Raw genomic sequence first — 26,168 nt, 5'->3', positions numbered from 1 at the left:
TATTCCAGTTTTTCACTGCATTTATGCTCATAATTTCCAACATGAAGTAGAAATACAAGGATCGTGGTCAAAGCTTCCTTGTTTCAAAAACTGGCTTAAACTTCCTTACACAATCAGTCCCTCTGATGTTGGATCACAGAGCTAATTTCTCATCCTCCGTTTTGCTAATTTTCCATTGTGGGCACACATTTTTCTTTTTTATCACCCAGGAGTATTACTGGGTGATAAAACATGTGAAGAACTAACAAAATTGGCGACAGAACATTTCAGGAAATCAAACTGAGTCACACCCAAGGTAAAAACAAGTTTTATACAGTACGATGTCATTTTTATGGCTAAAATGGATTATTCTGCATAGAACATGTCTGCTATTAGTAAAGCATTTCTCTGGCCCAGAAAAGGGACGCACGGCTGTGCGCCACCTACTGGGATGATAGAAAACTACAGGCGTAAGTGGACGCAGAAAAGAAACGACAGAACCAGGAGATGGTGGTGCTTGGCTGGTTGTCAAGCCAGGCTTCAGAGAAGTTTCCTATTTGTACAGAACGCTTCCAGGAACTACATGTGTGAAAACAATACAGTGGAGACAACTAAATGATGTCTGGCCACGCGTACATGGGCAGGTGGTTGTGATTATAGTGCAGGTAGTCAAGGATGCTTTTCTCCACCAGCGTCTTGTAGATAGTTTCCTGGAAAACTCTTCTGAGGTATTTCCTCGGCTTCTCGTTCAGGTTAATTTCGTCATCTTCTATCTGACGGGCTAACTGTTCCATGGAAGGAAGTTCTTCTTCCTGGAAAATACAGTAAGAGGCCAGATACAGAAATTATTTGTACTGAGCTCCGCAAAAAGAGGGCAGTTTCACAAAAATGAAAAGGGTAATGCTCAGTTCTCCAAGGATGGTCACTTTTTCTTAGATTAAAAAAAATGATTTTAAATTGTGGCAAGTTATACATAACATGAAATTTACCACCTTACCAATTTTTAAATGTACATTTCAGTGGCATTAAGGACATTCACGTTGTTGTGCCACCATCATCACCATCCATGTCCAGAATTTTTCATCTTCCTAAACTGAAACTCTGCACCCATTAAACACTAACTCCCCATTCCCCTTCCCCCCAGCTCCTGACGACAACTATTCTACTTTCCATCTCTGAATTTGACTAATGTAGACACCTCGCATAAGTGGAATTGTATAGTATTTATATTTTTGTGATTGGCCTACTTCACTTAGCATTACATTCTCAAGGTTCACTAAGAATAGTAATTTTAATGTCTTAATTTTCAGATAAAAATTATTTGTAGATCATGCTTGTTTTAAAAATAAGAAAGGAAGTGATTAAACATTTTTATATGAAAACTCCTAGATGGTTTACTTTACTTGGTTAGAATCCCCAAGGAAAAGGATTTAAAAACCTTAGAATAAATTCTTAGCAAAGTTAAATTTCATTGATATCTCTAAAGATAGGGCTCAGAGAGAATGCAGTTGTGTGAAGTTGAGAATAATGTGCTGTGCATCTCTCTAATATAGTAGGGATTTTTCCAACATTTTATTCTAAAAATATTCAAACATAGAGCAAGTTGACAGAATTGTACAGTTAGCACCGGGACGCACACCACCTGGATTCTACGGCTAATGTTGTACAATATTTGCTTCATCACTTATCTGCCCATCTATCTGTAACAGGGTTGTTATAAAAAGCTCTTCACCATGGTTTGAGCCGTGTGCTTTTTGAACACCGTGATAATTGAAAACTACCCTAAAGGAAGAGTCATGTGGACTTTGATGCTATATTTATTTGAACTTCCAATAATTTTTATTTTGAACAGAAAACAAATGTGGGTAATTTGCAGAGTTCTACTGAATCATTAATTTATTAATAGTAAGAACTTATAAATAGAAAAATAGATTCAAACTATATGGAGACATAAAGAAATTATCACCTGTTATTTAAGCAAGACATTCCTAGGTGACAGAGATTGTACACACACCACTTGGAAGAATAGTCTGTGGGGCCAGGACTTCAAATCAGCCCAAACAAAGGCAGTAAGAGAGTAAAAAGGCAACTGATGCCCAGAACTAAATATTAGAGGTGCTGAAATATTTGAGTGCCACCAGCATGTCCTCAAGCATATACTCTGCAATGTATATGAGGTTGGCTCTTTCTGCCTTAATTTTTCAGGAGAATTGTATCAAATAAAAGCAATGAACCTATAAAAATTATTGAAGATTTTGGAGCTCGTGTTATACGAGGTCGTACAATTAAATTCGTGAACTCATCCTAGAAAAAGTGCTACATACCTTGTTGCCGAATATCACTACAGTCACATTTGAAGTACTCCCCTTGGGAAGCTATGCACCGACGCCAGCGCCTAGCTCACTCTTCAAAGCAATTTTGGAACTCTTTTTCTGAATGGCCATCAGAGCTGTTGTCATATTACCCTTGATGCCCTGAATGCCATCCAAATGTCTTCCTTTCAGTATTTCCTTTATCTTCAGGTAAAGAAAGAAGTCACTGGAAGCCAGATCAGGTGAGTAGGGAGGGTGTTCCAATACAGTTATTTGTTTACTGGCTAAAAACTCCCTCACAGACAGTGCCGTGTGAGCTGGTGCATTGTCGTGATGCAAGAGCCATGAATTGTTGGTGAGAGTTCAGGTCATTTTCGTTTAACTTTTTCACGCAGCCTTTTCAACACTTCCAAATAGTAAACTTGGTTAATTGTCCAGTTAGTACAAATTCATAATGAATAATGCCTCTGATATAAAAAAATGTTAGCAGCATCATTGCAACAAGTTTGCGAAAAGTGTCAGACCTCATATACTTGCACATATCCCCTTCTTAACTCCTCTCACAGCTCTCGGAGATGGTAACAGCTAGTCTCTGTTCCACAGGTATCTGAGCTAGAGGCAAGACACCACTTCACACACCACCTCTTCCTGTGGCCTTTCCCACTTGACAAATGCAAATGTGAAAACAGAACAATCCCCAGCAGAGGCTTTTCTTCCAGAGGTTTCACTTTCTGGAAACCTCGAAAACGGACAAAAATAGTTGGGGAGTTCTTACTGTGTCTTCCGCTAATGTCCATGACCACTTCTGATCTACTGAAAGACCCTGCTGTCCACATTGAGTTCATTCATAGCAAACTAATCCACAGCAAATGTCTGTCCATTGATAAAGGTTCAGGGTTCTCAGTGAGTAATATAAAAAGCGAATTACTGGGTTTGACAGTTTACTTGGAAAGGTGAAGGGAAAGCTTCCCTTTTAAGCCTGACACCTAAAACCCTTTGGCCCTGTGCAAAATGTTAGCTGTGGAGCTCAGATCTGGGGTTTAGGGGCGCAGAGGGTTTTTTTGTTTATAATTTTTTTGGGGGGGAGAATATTGGGGAACAGTGTGTTTCTCCAGGGCCCATCAGCTCCAAGTCGTTGTCCTTTAGTCTAGTTGCTTGGAGCGCAGCTCAGCTCCAAGTCCAGTTGCCATTTTCAATCTTTAGTTGCAGGGGACGCAGCCCACCATCCCTGGTGGGGTGAACTGGCAACCCTGCTGTTCAGAGCTCGCACTCTAACCAACTGAGCCATCTGGCCACCCCAGAGGGACACAGAGTTTTGATGGGATAGCTAGAAAACTACTGCATCTTTAGTATGGGGCAGCTGTGAGCTGCAGATTACATTTTTAGAAGCAATGGTGTATGTGAGGATTTGAGCAGTTTAGTAAGCACCAGGGTTACAACGGGGATGACTTCAACCGGAGCTGACTTCCTTGTAGCCTCAGGATGAACTGCAGGGAACTGTCTGACCTGTAGCCACAGTCCCCTCTGCTTCCCTCATGTATATTTACCTACCAGGTTCCTACCTATGTGGATCCTAAAGATAATTGAGTTTGGTTTAAATTTCAAACCTATTTTCCTCAATCTGAATCTACTTCAGATTAGTAAAGTTATTTAAATTTCCCAGCTTGGACTCCGGGAATAAAATTGAAAAGCAGGGAGCGTGGAGGGGTGGACAATTAAAGAAGCTACCAAGCCACGCAGTTTGGCCTGGTGTGGCTCAGTGCCTATGTTCTTGTCTTTGGAGTGAGAGACCCTGAATCTGAAGCTTACTGGCCACTGCCTAGCTATGTAACCCCTGGCAGGGCATTTACAGTCTCTCAACTTCAGCGTCCTCATTGGTAAAGTGGAGACGATAACAGTGCTTCTGCCCACCCCAGAGGGTTTCCGTTAGGACTCAGCGAGGTGGTGCGTGCTGTGGCTGAAACGGGAGGGACTCAGTTTGTGATCTGCGTCTGTGCTGCCCAGTATGGCAGCCCACACCACAGGCACCTTCAGGGGGTGTGGATGCTCTCCAGTGAAATGCCAGCAGAGACATAGGAGTTGCTCATTTAGACAGTAAACGAAGCTCAGCTGTGCTCCAGCTCTTGTCTGAGTGAAGCAAGGGAGAGTCTAGGATGGATCTTTGACCACTTTCTGAGAATAGATGTTAACTTTCCCCAACTCTGCTAAGGACTCAGTTGAAAGAAATAATTTAAAGTTTCACAAATATTTTACTATTTACACTGCAAAGTCAAATTTCTAGCTGAGGATAGAGCCTTTGGAATATGTAGCCTAACGTCCAGTTAATTCTGTATTGCTTTGAGAAAGAAGTTTTAGTCATAAAAGGAGTGTGTTTGGACATCTGATGACTTTTTTTTTTACATATTCAAAACACCACATGCACACAAATGTTTAGTGAATGACTGGCAAATACAGACAGAAACTAAAGGAATGCAATCTTCATTCTTGAGGGCAAGTAGATAAAACTCACATCCAGTTTTCAGCCAACAGTGTTAACTGATAATGAAAATGCAGTTATTTGTAGAAAAGAAAAAGAAATTTGTCCCTCATAAAAGGATTTAAACAATCCACTTTCCCTGAATATCACTGTCCATGTTACATGCTCTGTAGTTTGTTTATACAAAGTACAGTTCGTTTTAAAAGTAAAACAATACAGTGGGACTGTAGGGAAAAGTCTAAATGATCAACAACTATAAGCTGCTTATAATTTGCAAGGAATAACCCACATATCCATTAATCACTCTTACCTCCTTGGAGGTTAAGATTTGGCGTAACTCTTTCCTGAGATCAATAAAACGATCGTGAAAGAGGGCCATACACCACGGCTCCGTGAAGTAGCTAGTGAGGAAAGAAAAGATTCAGTTAGCTGGAAACCCTCTCATTACCACTAATAAAGTATTTACCTGCTTTTTTGCTTTTATAAATTACAGTCCTGGCCCCATTGCAATCGTTTGCTCATAAAATGCCTCGTGGAGCAGCCTGGCCAATCAATTTTTTAAATGGATGTTCCTGATGTAAGGCCAGGTTCCATAATTACATTTAAAGTGGTTTAATTCAGAGCTGGGGCAAGACCCAGTGAAGAATCCTGATTTTATCAGAATTTAAAAGCCTGAAGACTTGTAAAGAACGGTGTCTCCATTATCTGCCCTCATTTGAGAAAAACAGATTGCAGGATTAACTGAACTGCTGCATAAACAAATTAAATTTGGGTAGACAATAACACAAATGTTCATCATTAAGGTTTCTGGATTAATAAAAACCAGAAAAACAGGCCACCTCGGTGCTACAACACGGTCTTCGTACAATTGTACGGATGCTTAATTGAATCTCTTTTAGGAGAGCAGCTCTTTTGGTTTTTATATTTGCTAACTTTTCACTGAAGACTCTTTGAATAAATGCTTTCTTAGTTGGAAGACTGTATGGCCATCCTTAATTTACAGATGATTGCTGAAAATGTGATGCATTCTTGTCATAACCAAGAACACTTATTGGTGTTTTAAACTCTTTATCTCAATGCTGAGTGTCTTGGAACAGGGAGCGTCACTTCTTCAGAGTCAGCGACACATCGATTTTGTGGGCTTCACTCTTGCTGGATGTGAGTCTGTCGTTCCTGCTACTATTAATGGATGTCAGGTATGTGCACACGGGAAGGAAAAGCTGGTGCCCACATGCAGATGGGCACCTTCTGTTTTCCAAGACTTAAAGTTAATTCTTGAGGAAGGAGCTAATGAGTCCCAGGGACCATTGAGGCATTAAAAGACAACTCTTATGACAACAGTCTATGCCTCGATCAGCATGGACTCAGGTATGTCAGTTATTACCTATCACCTACTTGCTTGACCAGAATATGACCCAATTTCATGCTTAGTTACCTACTTTGTCATCCAACTGTTGATTCCACTACTATTTACTCCATCCCCATTATGTTCCCAGCACTGTTTTGGGTACCGGGGAAAGAGCAGGGACCAAGCAGACAAACATCCTTGCCACCATGGAGCTCATATTCAAGCAAAAATAGGTAAATATATACGGTGTTAGAGAATGAGATTGCTTAGGAGAAAACATAAATCAAGTAAGGACAGGAGACCAAAGAAAGGCTGTCACTTAAGGTGGTGACTTAGTGAGTAAAGACTGGAGGGGAAGGAGAGAGCGGGTCATGAGGAGATCTGGGGGAAGAGGCTTCAGGAAAGAGGTAATAGCAGGTGCAAATGCCAGAGGCAGGAGTGCGCCCAGACTATTCAGGGGGTGGGATGGATATAAACAAAGGGGGGAGTGGTAGGAGATGAGCTCAGGAAGGTGATAGGTGTCCCCAGAAGCAGGGGTCCAGTCAGATCTGTTGTGTAATGGCTCCATGGCCGTCTAGCTCAGCACTTACCTGTATAAGGCATCCTATAGATGGTCACTGAATGAATGAAGGAATAATGAATGAATGAATGAATGAATGAATGCACATTGCACTGTATACATTCTATATGAATAGAATAAAATTCTGCTAAATAAATAGGTGACAAACTCTGCAAAATGCCCCAGGACAGGAAGTATTAAGAAAGGGGGAATCCCAATGGGAACAGAGGGATAGCTGTGCATGAAAACAAGGGTGATTTTCCTGAGCCGTCCAGCATAAAAGGCTGACGGTCCCAGAAGGGTACTCCTTGGAAATTTGTCAGAGGACTGCTCATCTCTGCAGTTATTCAAGGACACCAAACACTGAATGAATGCAGTCAAATAGATGGGAGTTCTGGCTGGAGTTCTGAGCCCCGACAAACCTTGGCTAACATCCAACATCTAATTCCTTGAGTGTTGGTGTGGGGTGGACCACATTGGTGGGATTGGCTCAGTGGGGTGATGTTAGATGGTAGCCGAAGTCCAGACACTCAAGCACAGTTTTGCCTGGATGATCCCTGCCTAATAGGCCTAAACAGCTTCTAGAGAAGCTTCAGGGAATTGGTGACATGAAAATCTTGAAACTATTGTAATTCCTAAGTTAAACACCAATGGGACCTTTGAAATTTATCACTATCTTTCCTCAGTTACTGATATTCACTCCCCTGTGTGTTTCCATGCATCAGGCATTCCCATCTTCTTGGTTTCCGAGGTCTACAGCCACATCCTAGGGGACTAACTTTTGTCTCTCTGCTTTTCTTGCCCAGCCCAGTTCTGTTCCAACAATCCAGGTGCTGTTCAGGTGGTTTTTCTTCCTGTTGCCTTCACAACTCTCCCCTCTTAAATGCTTCAAAGAGGGAGTTCTGGGGAAATCCCACTTCCCTTAGGGTCACACTGCTGCCCACCCTGGGCACTGGCCCACCATCCAATGCCCACATTTGCATAGCCTCCATTCACAAAACCAAACACAGATGGCTGGAGAAGTGGCCCTTAATCCTCTGAAAATATAGTTGCTAAGCCTGTCTGTACAGTGCCGGGGGGTCAGGAGTGCTGATGAGGAATTTGGATATATTGCAAACTCTTTCTTTTGCTGGTTTTGAAACTCTCCATGGCCTCTCACACCAGAATCCAGCAGAAATGGCACCTCAGTATTTGACAACCCCGATTCTCATCACAATATGTTCAGTGGTTTGTACAGTGGCCTAGCAGTATTTCTTTCACACTCCCCACCACTGCATCCTATAGAAAAACATTTTCTCTAGTAGGTGACGATTTTTGCAGCAAACTGCTACGAATATTCCTGGAAGTTGTTGGTGGCAGGCATTTTTATTTATAAAATGGAAAGAGGTTTATAGAGCGTTATTTGGATTTTTCTTTTTGTCCTTTAAGAAAGTACTCTTGGGTTCCATTAAAGAAAAGAGTGATAGTGAAATAGTACCCTTGAAAACAAACCAACAAGTTAACTTCTGAAGGCTTGTTTTCAGTTTTAGTGCAGTTTCAGTGGTGGTCCCTAGAGACAATTTGCATATGATAATGCTCCCACACCTAGGAGAACCTGTGCGTCACTAAGAGGAGCATATAAGCTCCTACCCCATCTGGAGGGCAGCTTCTAAACATTTCTCTGTGACATCAGATTGCTCACAGCCTGCCCCATGGATGATACTAACTGTATAAAGTAACACCTTAGCCAGGGGTAAAACTCAGATTTCAGACTCTGCCAATCCCTAAAGCAGGAGTCCCATTGGAAGGTCTTCTATTCCTATTGCAACTCTAATCAGAAGGCATTTAGAACTGCATGGGCTTTATGGAGAAAATGGCTAGCAGATAATTTGCAGTCTCCAAGATGCCTTTGGCCCCCTCTGTTTAAAGGATTCAGGTCAGGCTCCTGAGTGGATGCAGAATTGGCAACATTTCCCGTCAGATGAAGTAGCTGCTATTTTGTAGGGTGGGTGTTAGATGTAGGTGTTGTGGGTACTGGTGAAAGGAATCATTTCTTCTGATTTCTTCTGGGGTGAGGTTTGTTCATGGAGAACTTCAGAATCAGATCTGTTCTGGACCAGGAGGAAGGTGCACGTGGAATGGCCTAGTTGGCAAACCCTAGTTAGAAAAGACCTCTCAGCCATCTGGACTTCTCCTTTCAGCAGGTGCCGCTGTATTAAGAAAAAACAAATTGTACCAAAAATCTACCCAGTGAAAAATCCTACTTGCAAGGTCCTTCCCCAGTTCTTACAGAAACTGCTTATTTTGATAGTGATTTTTAAAAGGCTCCTTGGATGACCTTGGAGCGGCCACTATGATGAGGATAGCTTTTCCGTTGTGTAACGCTCCAGGCTGTGGCCCTGGGCCATTTTCCACTTACAGCCCCAAGAAGCCTAACCTCAGTTCATACATAATTCACTTTCATGCTCCTCATGACCTTGTTTGCTTCTGGAAAATTAACTTTTTAAAAAAATTAATAGACTTCATTTTCAGAGAGCAGAGAGTTCCCACATCCTCCCTCCCCCCCTCAGTTTCCCATTGTTAACACTTCGCATTAATGTGGCAGATTCGTAGAATTCATGAACCAGTATCGATACATTTACTCTTAACTAAAGTCTACAGTTTACACTGGGGTTCCTTTGTTGCACCATCTCTGGGTTCTGACAAATGCCTTATGTTATGTGTCCACCAGTAGGAGCACCACTACAGGGAAGAGTCTCACTGCCCTAAAAATCCTGTGCCTCCCGCCCTCCCTCTGAACCCCTGGGAAATTAACATTTTTGGAAATTGACTTTTATTAGAGAAAATGGGGCTGTGTAACAATTTTATAAAATATTTTAGTAACCCTATAGTTTCCAGTATTTCTCTTAGAAATAAAGCAGTATCCCCTCTATCCCCAAACACCATGCCTTTCAAACTTGCCAGCAGCCTCTAAGAACAATGGCTACGTGGCTTGGAGGGTTTGGCTTTCTAAGGTGCTGGATTTGGGGATCAGCTTAGGATGACAGCTAATTGAGTTTCTATAATGTGCAGGTATGATTTTTAGGGGACATTTTAAATGTAGGCATTTTAATTTACTTGCTAAAAATCCATGTACTTTAGTTACCAAACCAAACACATGTATGAAGCTGGGGTGAGGTTTGTTCACTGAGAATTTCAGAACCACATCCGTTCTGGACGAGGAGGAGTGTCCTCGTTGGCAAGCCCTAGTCAGATAAGACCTTTCAGGGCCATCTACACCTTCTCCTTCCAGCAGTTGCCAATGTATTTTTTTCAACAGGAGGCAAATTTAATCCTACTATGGGAAAAATAATGGGCTTGCATCATATTTCTTTTTTGATCCTCCATGGGAAGGACAATACCAACCTCGACGGAAAGTGGCACTCAGCTGAGCATTTCCTATACTGGTCACGTCAGCTCCTTGGGAACTGGAATTTTGGAAAGCCATGGTCAACTTCCTTTCCGCAGTAGCTGTGGGTTGTGAACATCCCTTTCTGCACTGGGGTGGGGACTGGGGTGCTCTGGCATGAGGGCGGGGGGAGCTGACTGAGGGCATGCCTTCGGAGTCCATTTCTAGCTCCGCCTTCTCCCCACTCCAGACTGCACCCTGATGGTCTGCTGCTCCCTCTGCTGCTCCTTTTATGGAGGGGCTAAGAGTCTCACCCTTCCTGCCCCCTCCAAACACCCTGCACCCTGGCCATCCTGTAGTCTTTGCCGCCCAGAGGACCCTTTTTCAAGTTTATGTCTTTCCCAGTAGCATTCAATGTTCAAGTCCAACACAAACCTCTTCCTTGAAGCTAACTCCTGGCTGAGTGCTTCCACTCATTTTCTCTGCACAATTTTCACTGCATGGGGGCACTTCTGACCTTGCAGGAAAGCTAACCTGGTGCATGTCTTGTTCTCTCTCACACTGTGTGCTCTGGGTCCCCACAGCATCTGGCACAGAGATGGTCTTCTCGAGACTGAAGGAGTAGGTGGGCCCATGCTCTTGAAGAGACCTGCGGGTGAGGGCAGGGGCCAGGCTCGGGCTGCTCTCCCTCCTCTCCATGGAAAGCTTTTGCACCAGCTGTAGTGACCAAGCTTAGGGGGGGTGAGAGGGGTTTAGAATGTCATGGGCCCCTGTGGCCTCTTTGAAACCATCCTAGAAACATGGCAGCCTTCATTATTAAAATTACTTTGAATTTAACCAAACTCATTTTGCAACTGAGTACAACATTGAGCCAAATAAAGATGATCTCCTTTTGATATAAGGATGTTAGTTAGAAAGAAGTTTTATTTAAGAAAAGTTTTAGGTCTAGTTTCTTTTCCTCCCAAACTGAATGACTTCTGTGCTTTGGTTTCTTTCCTTCTCTGTAGAAAGAAGAGTAACATCTGGAATCCTTGCCAAGGCTGAGGGGGCAGGTCTGCATTAACAGCAGCAAGTGCTATGGATGGTCAGCATTAGTGAAGAACTTTCGGAAATTTATATTTATATGAATATTGTGAATTTAAAAAATGAGAAAATTTTAACTTCTTTCCCAATTCATATTCAAAAAGGGAAGACTAACCAGAGCCACTAAGTGACACACATAGCTGGTCGCCTAAAAAACTTCAGAGAATTTCAGGTAAGAACACAGTGAAGGGGAGTTCTAAGTGGCTCTGTAGATTTGGGTGTTAACATCACAAACATCATTTCTACCAGCTGTGAGAAAAAGTTTACACAAATTATCCAGGGCCCAAACAGAACACATTACTGTCTCTGTTCATTTTGTCAATGGCTGGCCTGGTTTTTTGGGGAGGATTTAAATTCTCCACCACTTTTGCAAATTTACACTTTCCTCAGAAGCCCGGGAAATGTCTACTTGTAGAACTGAACTGAATTAACCATTTCTGGTCGATATGGTCCAATCATTAAGTAATCGATCAGATTTCTCCAGAGCTCATCCTGATATGGTCATTCAGCCTATTTTATTGACAAAATCATATAGTCTGGGAGAGGACCTGGAAACTAGCTTTGCCATTGGTCATGCTGAGGGCTGAGAAAAGCAAATCAACGCTGGAAGAAGCTGCATTTGCTGGCCTTAGAAAAGAGTACAGCATGTCTGAAGGAAAAGAAAAGCGTTGTTCTTTCAAATCCTGCATCTTAACTCCAAGGCTAAGGCCCTTCGAGCAGGCAGATAGGAAAGGAGAGTTGCAGAACAGCAAGGCTGCATTCCCCAGCATCCAAATGATTCAACTGGAAATTGTTAAACTACTCCATAGCAAGGAAAAGGAGGTGGGTGGGCAGAGAAGAAACACATCCCTTTCTCCAAGATCTTTAGATTTTCTTTTTTAATGCAAAACATTCTATTGTCTTTTCGTCTATTGTCTTTTTGTTCTCTATTTCATTTAGTTCTTCTCTGATTTTTATTTCCTTCCTTCTGCTGACTTTGTGTTTCATTTGTTCTTTTTTTCTAGTTCTGTAAGGTCTATTGTTATGATGTTAGAGAACAACAAGGCAATAGAAAAAATTAAAGCAACAAAGAGCTGGTTCTTTGAAAAGATTAACAAAATTGACAAACCCTTGGCTAGACTCACTAACATAAAAAGAGAAAAGACACAAATAATCAAAATCAGAAAGGAAAGAGAAGCTACCACAGGTACCATAAAGGATCATGTGAAAATACTATGAAGGACTATATGCCACCAAATTCAATAACCTAGAAGAAATGGACAAGTTCTTAGAAACATATAGCCTTCCAAGGCTGAACCATGAAGAACTGGAAAATCTAAACAGACCAATCACCAGTAAGGAAACTGAATCAGTCATCTAAAACATTCCCCAAAGCAAAAGTCCGGGACCAGATGGCTTCACTAGTGAATTCTACCAAACCTTCAAAGAGGATCTAATACCAATCCTACTCAAACTCTTCCAAAAAATTGAAGAAGAGACAATACTCCCTAACTCATTTTATGAGGCCAACATCACCCCGATACCAAAACCGAGTAAGGATAACACACACACACAAAATTACAGACCAGTATCTCTGATGAATACAGATGCAAAAATCCTAAACAAAATTCTAGCAAATCGAATACAACAATGCACTAAAAACATTGTATATCCCGACCAAGTAGGGTTCACCCCAGGGGCACAATGACGGTTCAACATATGCAAATCAATCAATGTGATACACCGTATAAACAAAATAAAGGACAAAAATCATATGATTATATCAATAGATACAGAAAAAGCATTTGACAAGATACAACATCCATTTATGATTAAAACACTTAATAAAATGGGTATAGAAGGAAAATACCTTAACATAATAAAGGCCATATATATGACACACCTCCAGCTAATAATCATAATTAACAGTGAAAAAAAGGAAGCCTTTTGCTCTACGTTCAGGAACATGACAGGGCTGTCCCCTATCACCAGGTATTCAACATAGTGTTGGAAGTCCTTGCCAGAGCAATCAAGGGAAAGAAATAAAAGGCATCGGAATTGGGAATGAATCACTTTTTGCAGATGATATGATTCTTTATATAGAAAGCCCTAAAGACTCCACCAAAAAGCTATTAGAAACAATAAACAGTAAAGAATACAGTAAAGTTGCTGGCTACAAAATCAATGTACAAAAATCCATTGCATTACTATACACTAACAATGAAATTTCAGAAAAATAAATGAAAAAAAAATTCCTTTTGCAATTGCAGCAAAAAGAATAAAATACCTAGGAATAAATTTAACAAAGGATGTGAAAGACCTGTAGGCTGAAAACTATAAGACATTAAGAAAATAAAAAAGCATTCTAGCTTTCTCTTTTGTGATAATAGTCAGTATTTGCTTTTAGACCTGTAACTGAGGTTTGCTGGAGCTGGAAACTTGTCCGAGTTGCCTTTTCCCCTTGTGAGGGTAACTGCAGCTGGGTGGGCTACAGGCTTTCCTTCGATAATGAAGTTCTCGCTATATATTCCCTTTCTTGTTACTAACAGCATCTTAGATTCATGGCGGAGGACAGACAATTCTTCTCCTCAATGCCTGATTGTAGGTTGTATTCAATGGTGAGTCTCAACCTTGTGGTCCAGTGGGCTGGAGCATGGCTGCTAGGACTTGTCTCTTCCATTTACATTCCAATACACAGAAGGTATGAAGTGATAACTATCATGGTATATAATCAAGGGGCCAGGTGTAATCTATGCAGATGTGTTTGCTTTGGCCTGAACAACATTTGGAAATTGGATTTCCAGCCTTTCTTTTAAAAAATCAGATTTGGCAATGCTGGGCCTTGTTGTTGTCATGTGGCAGCATTCAGGTCAGGTGATGCCCCTGTGGTTTATCGTTGTCTCCCAGTCTACACGGGCCACAGCAGGCATCTGGGTGTTTCAAACCTGGTTAAGGGGTTTGGGTGAGATAGAGGCAAGTTTATAGAGACCTTCCCTGAAGCCACCTGCCCCACGCTGTCCCCTTCTCCCTGCTAAGAACACATATACCATGTCCTATCTTCTTTTCTACTTCCATTTATCTGCTTGTCCATTGGTCTGTCCCTCCCTCCCTCCCTCCCTCCATCCTAATAGGTCCAGTGAGCCCTTTCAAAACCTTGTTTCTTTATTTCCAATGCTCACTTTACTCTGGTTCTCTGTTCTCTGCTGCCTCAGTCTACCCCTCACCAAATACTCTTTCCTTCTCCTTTGTGTTTCCACGAGGACTTTTCTCTGCCCTGTTTTCTTTTCTCTGTCCTAGGTGTCTTCCAGAGTTCCTGACTTCAGTGTTTGCAAAATGGCAAGGAAGGAAAAGACCTAGGAGGTCTTTCTCTGCAATTAACCCATGATGTACCAGATGCTTTGCAGGTACAGAGGAAATCATGGTGAAGATGTGGGCACCACCCCGAAAGTATACACATAGCAGGGGGGTTGAAGGTGAGGGAAGAAATGTTAGAGAAACTTTTGCAGGCAGAGCACAGAAGGCTGCGTGGGGTACACTTCCGGAAAGCGGAAGGCTAGATCGTGCTTTAGTCGGGAATGGAATTGTGGTCCGGTTGACCTCAGTTCTTTGTCCTTTCTGTCAATGCATGCCTATGCCCGCTTCCCCTGGGCTCATGTTTACCAAACTTCAGTTACCTGGGAACCAATCAATTATTGCACAGACTACAAATTTCCTTTCAACAAATTTGCAGTTTTTTTAATTGAAATAACTATTTGTGCCTTGTCCTAAGCAATAATATCTGTGAAATCACAGATTTGATGTGCTAACAACCATTTTTTCTTATTCTGATTGAATTATGTTATAATTAGTAAGATGTGTGGTTCTACAGCCTAAGGAATCTAGCACACCACCTGGCGGATGCTTACCACACTCAGGCACACCTCATTTTCTATCATAGTTTGATGCTGGAGCTGCTGTTGTATTCATCCGGGGACCCAAACCCACACACACTGTGCCAAATAGTTTCTGTGCACTATCTCATCCTAATTCTGGTCCTCTAAAGTGGGACTTGCTGCTCCGTTTCATAGAGGAGAAAATAGATTCAGAGAGGTTAAATGACTTGCCCACGGTCACACAGCTAACACGTTGCACAGGGTTTTAACCGTAATTCTGTGTGACCTGAAAGTTCATGCTCTGAACAACTGCACAACCAAATCTCATTTCCTTATGCTCATTCCTGAACCTTTCTATCAACTTTCTGAATCACCTCAGTTTCCTTGGTATACCTCGCATTAGCTAAGATTAGGTTTGATTGCAGTTGCAGAAAATTTCAAAATAACTGTAGTTTTTAAAAGGCCTCGGTGTAACTTTTTTCATATAAAGAAAGTCTGGGTTGGGTGTCCAGTATTGACATTGTAGTTCCATGAACATCAGATCACAGTACTATCCGTAGGGCTTTTGCCCTCGTGGTGCAAAATGGCTGCTTAAACCAGTCACCACATCCATGCTCTTGGATGGGGAAAGGGAGAAAGAGGGCCCTTCCCGTCTCATCTAGGGAGAATTCCTAGAAGTCTCACTCAGCACCTCTACTTATATTTTACTGGCCAAATGTTGTTCATATCGCTTCCTTGGCTGCAGGGGTGGCTGGGAATCACTGTCACTTATTTTAGGTACAATGTAATATCCTATAAATCAGGATTCACTTTCTGAAGTGGAAAAAAAGAATGGATGTTATGTCTATTATGATACTCAATAGACTTCATAACATCTACTTTTTACAAAATCTTTTCTTAAAGTTAAATTTACAAAAATTGCGAGACTGTGTTTAATTGAACTTAACAGAACTTCATGTCTATCACTCTACATTCAAACCTGTCCCCAGATTAAACATTCTGTGTGTGTGGGGAATCCATGCAAAGTATTTTCCCATGTGACAGCAACCTCAAAGTCCTGGTGTCCTCAGAGTCCTACGCTGGCCTGGGTTGGCTTAAATGCAGAGGAGAACAGAGAGCAATTTCTGTTCACACTGTAATGCGTTCTGGTCATTTCAGTCTGCCCAGGAAAGAAAGTGGATTTATGCATTTCAATAGTTTTGAAAAATAAGAATAGGAACAAATAAGTATTTCCAGTTAAACCAAGGTTTGTTCAGAAATTAAATTACACATTTCTGGGGCAGTGAACTTTACTCAGGGATGTCACATATTACATGAGCAGATGGAGCCCTGTGACGCACTGTGACAAAACAACCCTGAAGACTGAAATGGAAGTTTGATTGTGAATATTTCCTATCCAACTTGAGTTTGCCAGAATCTCTATCTAGTCAATTTATTGCTTCGAGGCAGATCAAGAAAGGTAAAATTAATGATTTTGAAAGCAAAACCAACTAGTTATTTGATAAACAGTTGTCATTGTCACCTGATAAGATTTAGATAACAGAAAAACAAGTATCCTCTGAATATAATTCAGCTATGGTTTTGTTGTCGGCCTCAACAGATAATAGATGTTTAATGCTCTGAGGAAAGATGGTTTCTGATGCACTGGCACTAAAACCAAATGCTAAGCTTTGGCAGAAGTCAGCCATCTTCTGAATGGCTTGTAAACAACCTCTCCCTTACTGCTGGTCAGCTTATGGATCTAGAGAGGTGACGTCTGTCCAGTTACCCTAGTGTACCCAGGAACCCAGAAACTAACACTGCTTAAAGCCTAGCATCTCACCAAGCACTGGGAGCCTTGTCTGGCCACAGAGATGCTGGGAGACACTGCTTTCAATGGCTTTCTCTGCTTAGACCAGGAGTGTCCAAACTTTTTTCAACGTTTTTCACCAAGGGCCACATGCGGTAAAATACACAAACAGCCGGGCCACTCACTCGAGGTGAAGTACGTATTGCCTCACCTGGTTTATTTAAGTAAACTAAATATATTTTTGGAATTTGCTGCGGGCCAATAAAAAATGGATTGCGGGCCGCAGTTGGCCTGTGGGCTGCAGTTTGGACACCCCTGGCTTAGACAGTGGAAACTGCTGTCTGCTGGAGGCCACTGGAACTGGCTTGTTTACTTATTGTGAGCTGGACACACCCAGAACTGCCTCCAGAGGAAGATCCTGACCAGCCTACAGGCCCTGTCACCCCCACACTGTGAGGGTGAGGAGGCCATGCTCTCTCTCAAGCACAAGTTTTTCTTAGGCTCCTTATGTGTGTAAGAGCTCAGAATATCAGAGCACAGTTGTCCTGAATCATTTGGCAGCCTGATCATGCTGGGCATGGAACACAGACTGCTTGCTACCGCTGCCTGCGGAATCTTGGTTTTCAGAAACACTATTCTTAGAGGATCATCCGGAAGTTCTGTCTGTTGTCCATTTGTTTTTCTGAATCCTGGACACTTAGCCCAGGAAAAACTGTGCTTCACCTTAGAAAATAGAATATATTTATCTTGTGAACCTTACAAATGTAACCACTGATAACATTACCCTCCTTGCTTTGACCTCAAAGGAACTCAAAATCAACTGTGTGACTCTACTAAATAAAACTCTCTGCTCAAATACATAGTCTCTCTACCTCGGCTCAGCTTCATGTTGTTGTCTTGCCTTAATTTCCCATTTACTGATGACTCTATTTTCTCCCAGCTCTGTCAGTTGTTAGCTTATGTAATCGTGGGCTAGTTAGCTTTAACCTCTTCCTGCCTTAGTCTTCATAGCTGTAAAATGGGGATAATGATGGTCTTTACTTCAGAGAGTTAATATCACGGTTCAAGGAGACACTCTAGGCCTTATGCCCTACACTGGGGAAGGGTTCCATATATATTGTGTTATTATTGTTGTTCTTAATTATCCTATTGTATATATTTGTGTAAGCTGCCTCAGATCCTTTTTGGTATGAATTAGGGACTAAATAAATTATTAAAATAAACACTTTTTATTTGTCATTTAATTGAAATAAAGTTTTTCTTTGGCATAACTGCAGTTTTTCTCCTTGAGAACCGCTTTTCCTATATTCAAGGGTGTCTGCATAATTTAGCTGCAGTTTTATAGCAGCTATTAATTTTTGCTGTAATAAAAATAAGAGGGGCTGCATAGTAAGACGTCATGAAGTTTTGCTGTGCACTAAATATGTGGAAATCAATAAAAATTATACAGGAATAGTTAAACTGAGGCATCATTTTCTTCCTTTTTTTTTTTTTGTCTGAATTGATGAAAGTGAAATTAAAATTATCAAATGGAGTTCTTTTGCCTGCTGATTTTGTCCAGTGAGCCCATTCAGTCAAACGGTTAACCCACTTGTACGTGGGAGGCACTAAGTTGGAGGTAGGGAAAGGGACTGGGGCTGAGGTGCAGGCCTCACCTAGCCTACCTGGGCTGGATTTTCTTCTAACCTGTCTTGACTTTCTTCGTGACTTCCCAGAGCAAACCAGTCTTCTTGTAGAAATAGCACCACTTTTACGTGCTTAAGAATTCTGCACCAATTAAAGCACAGGCATAACGTCGTCCACCAAGACCTCATGCTGCATGGGAATGGGGTTTGGCAGCCCCTTACAGTGACACCTGGAGCCGGTGTTGGAATACAAAGTCTGCTGTCTTCTTTTGTTTTTTTTTAAACTTTTGTCACTATTTTTTATTGAGATGTTTATCTTTTTATGTGCTATGATATATGCTCCCATTCTCTGGCTTGTCTATTTGTTGTCTTAATAGTTCCTTTTGATAGCAGAAAACTTTTTTTTAAATTTTATTGGAGAATATTGGGGAACAGTGTGTTTCTCCAGGGTCCATCAGTTCCAAGTCGTTGTCCTTCAATCTAGTCATGGAGGGCAAAGCTCAGCTCCAAGTCCAGTCGCGGTTTTCAATCTTTAGTAGCAGGGGGCGCAGCCCACCATCCCATGTGGGAATTGAACCGGCAACCTTGTTGTTCAGAGCTCATGCTCTGACCAACTGAGCCATCTGGCCGCCCCTCTGGAAGCTCAGCAGCAGCTCACTGTCTTCAATCTAGTTGTGGAGGGCGCAGCTCACTGGCCTATGTGGGAATTGAACCAGCAACCTTGTTCTTCAGAGCTCACGCTCTGCCCAACTGAGCCATCCGGTCACCCCAAGTCTGCTGTCTTGTGCCACGTATCTGCCCTTTTATTCCATCTGCAGTATTTCCTTGCACGGTGCTGGTTTATTAGGAGCTGCATTAATTGAATTTGTATGATAAATCTAGAGCCCTGGAAGTTGTCCAGCTATTTACATTGATTTGTTACATAAATTCAGGACTAAGAGTATGAGGTGGGTTAGCATTTAATTCTGTGGAAAAAGGAAAGCTCTTAGTGCTTCGGCTTCCCTTCCTGTGTCCCTCTCCTCTTATTCTGCGTCTCTCTTCATAGAAAGCACAACCATTTTCCTTTAATTAGGCTGCAGAGAGCACAGGCTAGCATTAGACCACTCAGCCACTCAGCCACGCTCACAGCCATGGCCATTTCCTGTCTATTTTCTGAAGGAAAAGAAAAAAAGTGTACATATGCACATATGAAACTCCACAAGTTGGGAGTGGGAGGTAGAACAAAGGAACCAGGTGGAATCACTTTTTGTAAGACTGAGGCCACAAGAACTAGCAAACCCCAGAAAGCAAGGTATTTTGCTGCCTTATTATTTCTTTCGTTAAATTAATTGCTTTAAATTTTAAGAGTGCTTAGTAGTAATAGCATTCACTAGTACAGAATCTAAACAACATGTTTAATATCTGTTTATAATAATCAACATGTTTGAAATAATTACCTTTCATAATAGGTTTTTCTAATTAATGTGTTTTTTTTGTTTGTTGTTACTGAAGCTTTCACAGATATAATAGCAAACTATAAACTGTTCCTACACTTTCACATTTTCAGGTTTGTAGTTTCCAAAATGCAAGCATTAAAATTCAACTAACATATTCATAGTTCTTATCTCCCAAAAACACAATAATAAGGGTAATGGATTACAAGCCATGGAACATTATGAGAATCTGTAAGACCGCACTGATACAGATAAATGAATGAATGAATGAATGAATGAATGAATGAATGAATGAATAAGTAAGTGGAGGAGAGGGGACAACTCTTCCTCATAGTCAAAAAAGTAATAAATGAATGTAGAATGAATGATGGATTTAGAAAATCACCCTTTGGCAAACAACACAGTAATAATTGTTTTAGGCAAGAATTGCTTATGGATGCTAAAATTAGTGGAAAAAAGAATGATGAAAATAGGATATTTACATATTCTCAAAGTGTTACTAATTGATTCTGAAGGTAAAAATAGTACATTTCCCTCAGAGAAGCCTGCAGCCTCTACTCTAACCAAGTGACCATGGTTAACAATATTAGTGAATGGACAAATTTGTGAATGGGCCTCCTAATATGATGCATGGAGAGGAACACAACATCACTCCCGTGGTTTCTGCCAAGAAGGCATAATAAACTGAAATGAGTAATGAGGAAACATAAGACAAACCAGAACTGGTAGACATTCTATAAAATAACTGACCTGTATTTTTCACAAGTAAAAACTCATTAAAGTGAAAGGCTGAGGAACTGTCCCACATTGGAGACAATTAAGGAGACACGACAACTCATTGCAATGTAGGATCTTAAATGGATCTTGGACCAGAAGAAGGGGAATCAGTGAGACAATTAGCAAAATGTGAATGACTGATTCAAATTTGTATTGTATTAATGTCATTTTAAAATGGTGACGATTGGAGGACTATGGTTATGCAAGAAAGCCATTATTTTTAGTAACTACTACTGAAGTATTTATAGGGCATCATGTCTGCAATTTACTTTTAAACATAAGGAAAAAGTTATGTCTTTCCATCCATGAGTGTGTGTGTGTGTGGGGGGGGAAGGGGGTTCTGTATCTAAAGAGAGAGAGAGGAAGAAAGTAAGAATGATAAAGCAAGTATAATAAAATACTAACATTTGGGGGTTCTAGGTGAAGGGTGTGCAGCTATTTTTTGTTCTATTTGTGTAACCTTTTTGGAAGTTTGAAATTATTTTGAAGTAAAAGTTAAAGGAAATCATTAATTGTTTAGTCTTTTTATTGTATTACTCTTAGTAAAAGAAATGGTTGTGGGCAGACGGGTGGCTCAGTTGGTTAGAGAGTGAGCTCTGGGCAACAGGTTGCCAGTTTGATTCCCACATGGGCCAGCGAGCTGTGCCCTCCTCAACTAGAATGAAGAAGTTGAGCTGCCACTGAGCTTCCAGGCTGCCGAATGGCTCAGTTGGTTGGAGAGCATGCTCTCAACCACAAGATTGCCAGTTCGACTCCTGCAAGGGATGGTGGGCCACGCCCCCTGCATCTAAGATTGAACAATGGCTGTGCCCTCCACAACTAAGACTGAAAGGACAACAACTTGACTTGGAGCTGATGGGTCCTCGGAAAAACACACTATTCCCCAATAAAGTCCTGGAAATACACACTGTTCCCCAATAAAGTCCTGTTCCCCTTCCCCAATAAAATTAAAAAAAAAAAAAGAAATGGTCGTGGAATTAAGTTTCAAACCTGAGCCCAAGAATTTCTGTGGCTGGACCGTGTTCACAGGGTGTACAGTGTGAGCACAAGGACAGGTGACTACAAAGCAATGTCTGGGGTCCATCTGGTCGCTGGTGGAAGGACATTCTTCACTCTCAAAGAGAGAAATTCTCTTTGATTTATTATGAAATAGCAGAGCCCCCTTTTTTAGAACTGGAAATGATATGAGATTACAGATTTTGGAGACCTTTTTGTTTCATAGGGAAGAAAATAGGTTGAGAGCAGCAACTGCCAAGACCCATGTCATCCAGTCCAGGAGCCTTGAGCCAAATGTGGCTACTGAGCATTTGCAACGTGGCTGGTCTGAACTGAGAGGTGCAGCAAACGCAATAAATACACACAAGGCACTGAACCCTTAGTACAAGAAAAGGAGAACGTTGACATTTCATTAATATTTTTTATATTGATTAAATGTTGAAAAGACAATAGAGTTTGGATATATTGTTACATAAGACACATTATTACAATTAATTTAATCTTTTTATTTTCATGCTTTTAATGTGATTGTACCCCAAACTTAAAGTATGTGCATGCCTCACACCACATTTCTTCTGGACAGCACTGGTTTAGAAAAAAAAGGGGGGAAAAGCAAGTATTTGCTGAATGCCTACCATAAGAAATATTACAAACACAAAGACAAATATGCCATTGGGTCTTATATCCACAGGCTCTCTATAACAAGAAGAGACAGTTGACATAAAATATAATTATAATATTGGGTGACAAGTGCCACAATAGAACATGGATGAGCTCCATCAATAACCCGCAGGGAGCTGATTACAGAAACACGAAGGAGGATCTGTCCAAGTATTAAGAAGGAATAATGTTTGCTAAGGGTATTCCAGACAGAAGGAACAGCATGGGGAAATGTGGAGGCATGAAGCTGCATGGGGAATTCTGGGAACAACAAACGGTTTGTGGCTCTAGTGTCCAATTGGATGCAGCGTGGGAGGTGGTAATTGGGGCTAGGGTCTAGTGCTTGTGCATGAGTCCTGGACTTTATCCCTTAAGTGAAACAGAGTCATGAAAAGATTTTAAACAACTGAGTGATGTAGTCATCCTATTTATGTTTTAGAACAGCTAAACTGGAATGTAATGAGGCCAGAAGCAAAGGGACTTGCTAAATGCAGGGCCTCAAGAGAGAAGAGGTGGCTAAGAAAAATGTGATGAAAGGATTGAACACAAAACCAGGGAAACACCAATATTTCATGGGGGCTGGTGGGATGAGGGAGCAAAGGGAGGAGGTGGTGCAAAGCATCATCAGAAGGGACTGGGGAATTCTGGTACTTGCTGTACTTGCCTCCTCTCATGACCACATCAAAATTACAACTAAACTACAGAATCCTGTGAAGTCCAGCTGACCAGAAGTCCTATAAGTAAGGATATACAGAAGAAGCCACCTTGAGATGGGTAGGAGGGACAGAAATATGAAACAGGCTGGTCCCACACCTACGTGTGGTGGTTAAAAATTGGGAGGGATATCTCAGCTGTGGAGGTCCCCCCTGAAAAATGAGGGGTCCCAGCCCCAAATCAGGCTCCCCATCCCAGGGTTTCAGTGCCAGGGGGAGAAGTCCCCATAACTTCTAGCAGTGAAAACCAGCAGAGATTGTGGCTGAGTGAGAAGGAGGGCTGCAGGAGTTTCAGGAATTCTTTTTAAAGGGTCCATGCATGGATTTACTTGCTGATGGACTCACACTCTGGTCTCCAGCACTGGGGCAGCAGCTTGAAAGTTGCCAGGGTCATAGGGGGAGGAACTGAATTGTCTGGCTTCAGGGCTCACACTGGAGGGGCAGCTTTCTCCCAGACAAGAAGTGTTGGCAGAAGTCATTGTTCTTTTTTTGAGCCATCTCCCCACCCAGCCTGCACCCCCAGATGGTCACCATATCTGAGTCTCCATCAACGTGCCCCGTTAGCCCCTGATGATTTCCTGAGACACTGACCACCCAATGTGCAGGCCCAACTAAACAGCTTCCAGTGGCTTTTCCATATGAATGGCCTGTCTTGGCTCATGCTGCAGACTTTCCTAAAATTTCTCAAAGGTTCCCAAACCCCAAACAAACAGCAGCTGGCCTTGGCATACCCTGTATCTTTTGCTAAGAAGGCATTAGGAGCAGCTGGCCTCATTTCACAGATTAGCCTCTCCCAGGCAGCTCCAAGCCCAGCACAAGTGGCTACCAATTGCAGATCACTTTGTAGCTCATATCAATGGACCCCAGCAGGGCAAAGGCAGCACCAGAGCACCTCCCAATAGGCCCCAGAACCAACATACTCAGTGGTCAGCTTTAGACCACACCAGAGCACCACCTAACCACATCCACAAATGACACACCCAAAGGGCAGACTGGGCAGGCACCAGAGCCCCGCTAGAGTGAATTCTGCTCCTACACAGCAGCTCCTCCACTGTAATCACGGCCAGTCCTCACAACCAATCAGCCTGAAGGTCAATCCCTTCCATTGATGTGCAAACAGCAATCAAGGCTCAACTACAACAGGAGGTCACACACAACCCACATAAGGGACACACCTGGAGCACCTAGCTCAGGTGACCAGGGAGACTGTGCGACCGGACCCTACAGGACACCTACTACATAAAGCCATTTTACTAAGACTAGAAAATGTAGCGGATCTAACTGATACATAGAAACAAACACAGGGAGGCAGCCAAAATGAGGAGACAAAGAAATATGCCCCAAATGAAAGAACAGAACAAAGCTCCAGAAAAAGAACTAAACAAAATGGAGATAAGCAATCTACCAAGTGCAGAGTTCCAACACTGGTTATAAAAACGCTCAATGATCTCAGTGAGAACTTCAACACAGAGATAAGAAACATAAAAATAAAGATAGATGACATATAAAGGAACCAGTCAGAAATGAAGAATATAATAATTGAAATAAAGAATACATTAGAGGGAATCAACAGTAGATTAGATGAAGCAGACAGTCAAATCAACAATTTAAAACACAATGTAGTAGAAAACACCCAATCAGAATAGCAAAAAGGAAAAGAAAAAAAAAATGAGGACAGTTTAAGGGGCCTTTGGGACAACATCAAGTGTACCAACAATTGCATCATAGGGGTACCAGAGGAGAAGAAAGAAAGAGCAAGGAATTGAGAAACTATTTGAAGAAATAATGACAGAAAACTTCCCTAACCTGGCAAAGGAAATAAATTACAAGACCAGGAAGCCCAAGGAATCCCAGAAAATATGAACCCAAAGAGGCCCACACCAAATACATCATAATTAAATGGCAAAGGTTAAAGACAGAGAGAATCCTAAAAGCAACAAGAGAAAAGCAGTTAGTTACCTACAAGGGAGTGCCCATAAGACTGGCAGGTGATTTCTCAACAGAAACTTTTCAGGCCAGAAGGGAATGGCAAGAAATATTCAAACTGATGAAAAGCAAGGTCCTACAACCAAGATTAGTCTACTCAGCAAAGCTACCATTTAGAATCAAAGGACAAATAAAGAGCTTCCCAGACAAGAAAAAGCTAAAGGACTTCATCATCACCAAACCAGTATTACAAGAAATGTTAAAGGGACTTCTTTAAAAAGAAGAAGATGAAAATAAAAAATATTAATAATAATATGTCAACAACTATATAGTTATTGACAATTACTTTAAATGTAAATTGATTTAAAAACTCTAATCAAAAGATAAGTCGCTGAATGGATAAGAAAACAAGACCCTTACATATGTTGCCTATAAGAGACTCACTTCAGATCCAAAGACACACACAGACTGAAAGTAAAGGGATGGAAAAAGGTATTTCATGCAATGTAAATGGAAAAAACAAACAAACAACCCCCACCCACAAAAAAAAAAACACCCGTGGTAGCAATTCTTATACCATACAAAATAGATCTACCAAAAAAATGTGAAAACATTTATACATAAAGACAAGTGTTCTCCAATGTTCATTGCAGCTTTATTTACAGTGGCCAAGACATGGAAACAACCAAAATGTACTTCGATAGATGAATGGATAAAGAAATTGTGGTATATACACACAATGGAATACTATTCGGCGGTAAGAAAAGATGAAATAGGACCATTTGTGGCAACATGGATGGATGTTGAGATTATAATGCTAAGCAAAATAAGTCAGACAGAAAAAGCAGAGAACTATATGAGTTCACTGATATGTGGTATATAAACCAAAAACAACAAAAGAACAAGACAAACAAATGAGAAATAAAAACTCATAGACACAGACAATAGTTTAGTGGTTACCAGAGGGTAAAGGGGGAGCAGGGTGGTAGATGAGGGTAAAGGGGATCAAATATATGGTGATGGAAGGAGAACTGAGTCAGGGTGGTGAACACACAATGTGATTTATAGATGATGTAATACAGAATTGTACACCTGAAATCTATGTAACTTTACTAACAATCGTCACCCCAATAAACTTTAATTGAAAACAACAACAACAAAGGCTATAACAGGAGACAAAAAAGGACCCAGTAATCCCATTTATGGGTATGTAGCCAAAGAAACCCAAAACACTAGTGTTTATTGCATCATTATTTACAATAGCCAAGAGATGG

The 26,168-nt window shown here is 41.4% G+C and overlaps 1 protein-coding gene across 4 annotated transcripts in view; it reads right to left on the bottom strand.

Moving 5' to 3' along the window:
- Positions 1-488: 488 nt before the first annotated feature.
- Positions 489-26,168, bottom strand: part of CFAP61 (cilia and flagella associated protein 61) — a 332,957-nt gene continuing 307,277 nt past the window's right edge. For 3 of the 4 annotated variants that reach the window (XM_019712531.3, XM_074317333.2, XM_074317332.2), the window contains exons 26-27: positions 5,078-5,168; positions 489-791 (exon numbers count right to left, since the gene is read on the bottom strand). In XM_019712531.3, the coding sequence (XP_019568090.2) occupies positions 591-791; positions 5,078-5,168 (292 nt within the window). In that variant the 3' untranslated portion in view covers positions 489-590. The remainder of the gene's footprint in view (positions 792-5,077; positions 5,169-26,168) is intronic. The other variant, XM_074317335.2, reaches the window with a different exon arrangement.

This window comes from Rhinolophus sinicus, chromosome 13 (genome assembly GCF_057876585.1).
Source record: "Rhinolophus sinicus isolate RSI-liver-muscle chromosome 13, RSI-T2T, whole genome shotgun sequence".
Classification (NCBI taxonomy): Eukaryota; Metazoa; Chordata; class Mammalia; order Chiroptera; family Rhinolophidae; genus Rhinolophus; species Rhinolophus sinicus.
This window is presented reverse-complemented; position numbering and strand designations above follow the sequence as displayed.